Raw genomic sequence first — 8,504 nt, forward strand, 5'->3', positions numbered from 1 at the left:
TCCTGGCTATCCTGGAACTCACTCTGTAGACCAGGCTGGCCTCGAACTCAGAAATCTGCCTGCTTCTGTCTTCTAAATGAAATAAATAAATCTTTAAAAAGAGTTGCCTTGGTCACTGAGGTCCTTTCACAACAATGAAACTCTAAGACACAGGCAAAATGTTGATACACAAAAAGTAATAAAATAAATCTAAAATGTAAAAACAAGTTAACATAAGCATTGAGGGCCTGGAGATGTAGCTCAGTTGGTAGAGTGCTTGTCTAGCATTCATGAAGCCATGAGTTTGATCGCAACACCACCCAAACTGGCAAGGTGGTACACCCTCTAATCTTAGCACTGATGGGGTAGGGGTGGGAAGATCTAAAGTTCAGTATCATCCTTGGCTGCAGAGTGACTCTGAGGACATCCTGAGATATGTGAGATTCCATCTCAAAAAGTAAAATAAAAATCAAAAAGTAGAGATCTGGAGAGATGGCTCAGCAGTTAGGAGCACTGGCTGCTCTTCCAGAGCTCCTGAGTTCAATTCCCAGCAACCACATGGTAGCTCACAACTATCTGTAATGAGATCTGATGCCCTCTTCTGATGTGTCTGAAAAGAATGACAGTGTATTCATATACATAAAAAAATAAATCTTTAAAAAAATTCAAGTAAACATATTGGACTAATGATGGAATTAAAACAGCACTGCCTAGCATTGTGTATGTTCCAGCCCCAGCACCACAAAGCATTAAACAGTAGAAATTTTTTTTTCTAGAGTGTGGTGGTATACACTTTTAATCCCAGCACTAAGGAGACAGATACAGTTGGATGTCTGTGAGTTCCAGGCCAGCCTGGGCTATCTATCAAATTCCAGGTCAGACAGAGCTATCTAGTTAAAACTTGTCTCAATAAATAAGTGAATTAATTAGTTTTTTAAACATTTATTTATTTATTTTATGTATGTAAGTACACTGTAGCTGTACAGATGGTTGTGAGCCTTCATGTGGTTGCTGGGAATTGAATTTTTAGGACCTTTGCTTGCTCTGGTCAGCTCCACTCACTCAGTCCCTGCTTGCTCCGACCCAAAGACTTATTTATTATTATATATAAGTATAGTGTAGCTGACTTCAGACGTACCAGAAGAGGACGTCAGATCTCATTACAGGTGGTTGTGAGCCACCATGTGGTTGCTGGGATTTGAACTCATGACCTCTGGAAGAGCAGTCATGGCTCTTACCCACTGAGTCATCTCACCAGCCCATTAGTTAGTTTTTTTTTTAAAAAAAAAAAAAAGTTTAGAAAGCAATAAAAAGTAAGCAGTTTAAACCTAAAATTGTAGTAAAAAGTGGATCGTTTCTGGGGAACTCTGTAAATATAGAAAGGGGGGGACGTCTTGGAATATCTATAGCTTAGTCCTCTGGATCACAGCCCAACTTTTCTGATGTTTGCTTTTGTCTCAGTCATGAATGTACATGAAGGAGACTGTGCAGTGAGCATCTTCCTCCTTCTCTTTCTTTTTAACTTATAGAAAATAAAGGTATATTGTGTCGTCGTCGTGGATTTTTGGCACTCTCCATACGTACCACTGGATGCCCAGGTTGGCGTTGGCGTGATCCTCCTGACTTGGCTTTCTAAGTGACAGATTCCAGGTGTGAAGCTTCCCCCTGGCTCCCTTGTTTTTTATTATTTTCACATGTATGTAATGTACTTTGATCATGTTCAACCTCTGTTGCTCTCTCTGGCCCCTCTTCCTGTCCCACTGGTCTCTCTTGTCTTCCAAAATAGCCAATTAAAAAACTGAGATTTCCCCACATGAGAAAATGTGTGTGATATTCATCTTTCTGCATTTGGAACAGGATAGCCTCCAGTTACCTGAAGAGTGACGTAATTCCGTTCTTCTTCATGGCTGAGTGACACTCCATTGTGTGTGTGGCCCTGATTGTCTTTATCTGGTCATCTGCTGTTGTTTCTATAACTCGATTTCCATCTTCATATGTGCCACTGACCCTTTCCTAGGGTTCATTTTGTTCAAGTTGTGGGTGAATAATGTGGTCAGAACTTGGTTCCACAACCTGCTTTGGGGGAGAGCCCGGTCATGTTTATTACTGTACCTCCATCTCTTAACTACTTGCTCAGTATTTTGTTACAGCGGCGAAACTGTGCTTTCTGAGGAAGTCCTACATTTTGACCTAATTACAGATGGAGTCATGATTGAGTCCTCTCTTTAAGGCTCACAGTTCAAGCTGGGAAGGTGAGCCTGTAGACAGGTAACAGACAAGATATAAATGACTTTGCTGAACAATCACGTGGGGAATACAGCATTATGTTAAAGTTGGGTAAGGAGATAGACTATTTGAATGTTCCATTATATTTCTATACTATTTTGTTCATTGGGTCTCTGGCAGTGGGGGAGGGGCATTACTTTTGCTGCTCTTCTCTTTGGTGCTGGGGACACAAGCCAGGGCCTTTTTTAAACATTGTGATTTTTTTTTCTCTTTTTTATTTATTAGATATTTTCTTTATTTACATTTCAAATGTTATCCCCTTTCCTGGTTTCCTTTACAAAAAAAAACCCAAAAAACAAAAAACGAAACTTATTCCCACCCCCTCCCCCTGCTCACTACCCCACTCTCTCCTGCTTCCTGGCCCTGGCATTTCCCTACACTGGGGCATAGAACCTTCACAGGACCAAGGACCTCTCCTCCCATTGATGGCCAACTTGGCCATCCTCTGTTATACATATGCTGCTGGAGCCCTGAGGCCCCCCATGTGTACTCTTTGGTTGGTGGTTTAGTCCCTGGGAGCTATGGGGTACTAGTTTATATTGTTGTTCGTCCTAAGGGGCTGCAAACCCCTTCAGCTCCTTGAGTCCTTTCTCTAACTCCTTCATTGGGGACTCTGTGCTCAGTCCAATGGATGACTGTGAACCTCTGGTTCTGTATTAGTCAGGCACTGGCAGAGCCTCTCAAGAGATAGCTATATCAGGCTCCTGTCAGCCAGCACTTGCTGGCATCCGCAATAGTGTCTGGGTTTGGTGACTGAATATGGGAAGGATTCCCAGGTGGAGCAGTCTCTGGATTGTCCTTCCTTCAGTCTCTGCTCCACACTTTGTCTCTGCCACTCCTTCCATGGGTACTTTGTTCCCTCTTCTAAGAAGGATTGAAGTATCCACACTTTGGTCTTCCTTCTTGAGTTTCTTGTGGTTTGTGGATTGTATTTTGGGTATTCCGAGCTTCTGGACTAATGTCCACTTAATCAGTGAGTGCATATCATGTATGTTCTTTTGTGATTGGGTTACCTCACTCAGGATGATATTCTCCAGATCCACCCATTTCCCTAAAAATTTCATAAATTCATTGTTTTTAATAGCTGAGTAGTGTCAGGGCCTTCTGTATGTAGGACCAGAGCTCTGCTACTTAGCTACACTCTCAACCTGAGGGACTGTCTTCACGGACGAATACAGAGGTGAAGGAGTTGGGGTGGGTATTGGTGAGAAGTCTGAACAACTTTGGAGGAGATGGAACTTGAACCTGGCCTGAAACAATGTATCTGAATTTTACTGAAGCAGTGGGTAGTGACTGTATTTGAACTTTCCTGAGTGTGCACCGTGTACCAGACACTATTTTAGCCCTTGGCTAGCATGAGCTCATTTAATTCCCACTATATGTATGGGAAATGTTTATTCTTTAGATGGGGAAACTGAGGTACAGGGAGGTTGAGTCACACATTCAAAGCCACGTAGCTACTAAGAAATAGCTAAGGTCATATAGTCCGACTCTGCTGTTATGAGTATGGTCTACTGTAGCTTTTGGAGAAAGCTCCGCACACGGACAGCTGAGGAAGGAGAGAGATCCAGGTCGGAGGAAAACCTGAGCAGCTGAGCAGGCCTAGAGTAGGCTATTCAGTATGCAAGGAGAGCACTGGCTATCCAGGCTGACAGGGAAGGTTACAAGGCAGAAACGGCCATCAATGCAAGAGGACTAAATACAACGTGTGACACCTCCAACCTCGAGTGCCATGCAACCAATAACATATGATGGGCTATTTTGAGGAGCAATGTCTTCAGGCCATACTACTTATGAAAGACAGTGATTCCCACTTTTGATATTTCACAGTAGGCTAGGACCTGCGGTTGGTGTCACATGGTGGATCTCACTACTCCATCTTGCATGTGCACAGGTGTAGAGCGGTGTGCACAGTGTAGAGCGGTCAGAAACATAGAGAACAGAAAACTTAGCTCTCTTGGAGTTTATCTGTGTGACTCAGGAGCATAACCACTCACTGTACGTTCTCTCCATAAAGCTTGACAAGGCGTGTAAAGTGGAATAGCATCTTTGTTAGATGAATTTTTTAAAATGCACATAAAATTCACGGCTCTGAGTTGCAGTGACCTCTTCAGTGATATGAACGAGCATGGTGGGGGACTTTTATATCTTTGTGCATGATTCCCACTCTCTCTAACTATATAATAAATATGTAAGCATTTACTAGCAAATTCATTAAAACATTGATTTTAGCATATACTATTTTTGTTGTTGAAACAGGAAGTAGATAAGACGCAAATCTACAACTTTATAACTATGAAGGCAACACAAATTGCTATTTGGTCCGTTCTATAGGTCTTAAGATCTGTTGGAGGTCTTTGACTATAGAAGCAATTCTTCAGAGTAACTATGATCCAGGTTTTGTTTACTAGCTTTTAAGTTTGTTTTGCTTCCCTCTTTGCATCAATTTATCATGACCTACATTCCATTACCTTCCACCAGCACTCCAGTGCTGGACCAAGCAACACTTCCCCCTGCTTGTTCCCAAAGCACATGGTCAGTGTTCTGCTTGCCCCACCATGGACCTGTTCAATGACCTCATTGCTTGTTTTTCTCCCTCTACCTATCAGTCTAACTGACAAAACGGAAGTACAGCTGTGAAGAGAGGCTGTGAAATGTTATAAACAACAACATTTAATTGGGGCTGGCTTACAGTTTCAGAGGTTCAGTCCATTATCATCATAGTGGGAAGCATGGCAGCATCCAGGCAGGCATGGAGCTAGCAGAACGGAGAGTTCTACATCTTATCCAAAGGCAAACTGGAGAAGATTGCTGTCTTCCAGGCAGCTAGGAGGAGAGTCTCAAAGCCCATCCCCAAAGTGACACACTTCCTTCAACAAGGCCACACCTACTCCAACCACAGCTACCACACCTCCTAATAGTGCTAGTCCCTGGGCCACGCACACTCAACCCACCACCGCATCATCCAGAGTTCACATTAGCATCCACTCTTGGTGTATCTTTTTAGGGCCTGACAGACTATCACACTGTTACACAGAATCGTCTCATTTACCCAGAAGGCTTCTGTGCTATCTCCACTAGACTCTGGTGACCACAGATCTCCCACCATGTCTGTGGCTTTGTGTTTTCCAGAATGTCACATAATTAGAGTATGTAGCTTTTGGAGACTGCTTTCTTGACACTTCTGCGTCTTTTTATTTCTGTTTTACTACTGAATAATATCCCATTATTTATACCACTTTGCTTATCCAGTGGGCTTTAATTTGAACCAAAAAGTGGAACATGAGTTATAGAAAACAGATCAATCGGCCCGAGGCTATATATCTCAGTGTGGGTACAAACTGAGAGTGGTTGTCAATACTCATGGGTCCCAGCACTGAGGAAGTGGAAACCAGAGAGTCACAGGTTAATTCTTGTGTTTACATAGCAGATTAAAGGCCAGCCTGGGCTACATGAGACTCTGTTGAAAAAGCAACCACAAAAACCACTTCAATTTCTAAAGGAATATGCAGAAGCTCCAAGTGGATTTGGAGAGGGAAGGGGGTGTCCAGGGGGCTCTGGGTTAGTGGTCTCCAGAACTTTGTTCATCCGCTCAGCTGATGTTTGTGAGCACCCTCTGTGGGAAGAGTTACAGGTACTAGAGAATATGGAGCAGAGAGACCAGCCCCTTACTTCTTAAAGATTACACTTTGGTTGGGTGCAAGGGGTGTGGTTGCAGCTGGTCTGCCATGTTCTGCATCTATCCAGGCATGGCTCAGGACAAAGGAATTGACCCAGACTGGACAAGAGGTCACTATGGCTCTCTCTCATCTCTCTGAGCAGATTGAAGAAGGGGGGAAAGCCGACTCTGTGAGCTCCGGACTGCAAGCTGGGGACGAAGTCATACGCATCAATGAGGTGGCACTGAGCAGTTCCAGGAGAGAGGCTGTCTCCCTGGTGAAGGGGTCCTACAAGACCCTCCGGCTGCTGGTGCGCAGGTAAGTGAGCTGGCATGTCAACCCTGTCTCTTCTAACCCCTCAGTGTCACCTCCCTGTCCTGCCTGACATGGAGTGTAAATCAGCGTCACCTCCCTGTCCTGCCGGACATGGTGTGTAAATTATCTGTAATGCTGTCTTTATGCAGGTTTTTCTTTTTCTTTCTTCTTGCCCATGCTGTGGCATGAGTCAGGAAGCAAGCACTGTTTATCTCTCTTTTGAAACCCTCCCTGCTTTTCAGAGTTAGCACTGGCTTGTTACACAAGAGCTTTGCTGTCCGTCCTAAATTCTAGGTTTGATGAATGCCGACATATCCAGAGGCGGGTGGAGCTCTAAGCAGCCCTGTGTTCTGGACCTAAAGTGGTAGACTTAGAGCTAATTTAGGTGACATTTTGTTAGCCATGCCTACAACTCCTGGCTAAAAGACTGGTGGATCCCTCTTGTTTGATCATCTTAGGTCCTTTTTGGGGAAAGACTTGCTTGCAATATTTTAAGTTAGTTATTTTACTTTTAGGTATGTGTGTGTGCTTGTATGAGTTTTGTCTTCATGCATGTATATGCACCATGTGCATACAGTACCCAAGAAGGCCAGAAGAGGGTGTTGGATTCTCTGGAACTGGAGTTACAGATGGTTGTGAGCCGTCAGACCTCTGCAAGAGCATCAAGTGCTCTTAACCACTAAGCATCTCTCCAGTCCAAATATTTTTCAGACAGCATCTCAATATAGTTTCTTCATTGTTACATGAGGGTTAAAATATCTGCTTTATGTTGAGATATGAAAATAATCTGTGTCCACTAAATGAGAGGTGGATAAAGAAAAGGTGATGTATGTGTACAAGCTCATGTATGCAAAGCATACAATATGCATATACTGAAAAAACATACAACATGTAACACACATGCATATACTGAAATATTTTAGAGCACCAAAAGGAAGGATATTATACCATTTGCAACATAAAGAAAACTAGAGAACATAGTGTTTTCCACATAATGAAAAGAATTCAAAAGATATATTCGGGGCTGGTGAGATGATGGCTCAGCGGGTAAGAGCACTGACTGCTCTTCAGAAGGTCAAATCCCAGCACCCACATGGTGGCTCACAACCACTTATAATGAGATCTGACGCCCTCTTCTGGTGCGTCTGAAGACAGCTACAGTGTACCCATTTATAATAATAAATCTTAAAAAAAAAAAAAAAGATATACTCTGATCTGCCGGTTGGGATCCCATGAGTAGAATTCCTAGAGGCAGAGACTCCAGCAGCAGTTGCCTGGGATGAAGCCTACAGGAAATGCAGAGATGTTGATTAAAGAGCACAGATTTCAGGTCAAAGGCAAAAGAGGCCAGTTGTGGTGACACCCGTGTCCTACAGTTGGGAGGAGGAAGTTCGGTAAGCTTGAGGCCAGCCTGACTATATAGTGATTTTAAGGCCAACTGCTGTCAACTGGACCCTGTCTCTAAAACGCAACCAAGCAACCAAGACAAGGAAGTTCGAGGAATAGGCTCTGTAGCCTGGTGACTGTTATTACTGATACTGTGTTATGTATTTATAGTTTGCCAGGATAACTCTTAAGTGCCTTTACCACAAGCAAGCCTGGATGCACCCAGCACACACACATGGCGCAAGGGTAATAGTGTCCGGCAGTGTGTGCACTGATTCACTTGATTAATTTTGATTGATCATACTGCATACGTGTGTCAGATCATTACATCACCCATCTTGAGTATCTACAGTTTCTTAGTAGAGAGTGCTGAGAGTTGAATCTAATCTTCACTCACATTAAGAGCACACTCTACTCCAGAGCTACATCCCCAACTGCTATACAACTTTTATTAGTTATAAGTCACTACCGTTGGGGGCAGGCAGTGTATTTTACAAGGTGATTGAAAAGAGTAAATGGTATAGTCTACATAAATAGGCTTCTACTATTTATATAATGATTGTCTAAATCTAGACATAAGCATGTTTTGCTAGGTCAAGAACTAAGTGCCTATGAGATGGCTCAGTGGGTAAAGGCACTTGTGTCCAAGGTTTACAACCTAAGCTTAATCTCTACGGCCTATCGGCCTACGTGATGAAGTAGACAATAGACTTCTACAGGTGATTCTCTGGGTCTCCTGCATGTTGTGCTGTGTATGCATGCCTGCCAGTGAAATAAATATATAAATAAATGTAACCAAGGTTTTTTTAAATTTTTTAACTTTTATTGCATTACGATGAGAAAAGTTACATGATTTCAATTTATCTGAATTTGTTAACA

At 42.9% G+C, this 8,504-nt stretch overlaps 1 protein-coding gene across 1 annotated transcript in view; it reads left to right on the forward strand.

Moving 5' to 3' along the window:
* Positions 1–8,504, forward strand: part of Shroom3 (shroom family member 3) — a 312,505-nt gene that overhangs the window by 103,141 nt on the left and 200,860 nt on the right. The window contains exon 2 of the mRNA XM_031391054.1: positions 6,088–6,242. Coding sequence (XP_031246914.1) covers positions 6,088–6,242 — 155 coding nt within the window. The remainder of the gene's footprint in view (positions 1–6,087; positions 6,243–8,504) is intronic.

Source organism: Mastomys coucha, unplaced genomic scaffold (genome assembly GCF_008632895.1).
Source record: "Mastomys coucha isolate ucsf_1 unplaced genomic scaffold, UCSF_Mcou_1 pScaffold22, whole genome shotgun sequence".
Taxonomy (NCBI): Eukaryota; Metazoa; Chordata; class Mammalia; order Rodentia; family Muridae; genus Mastomys; species Mastomys coucha.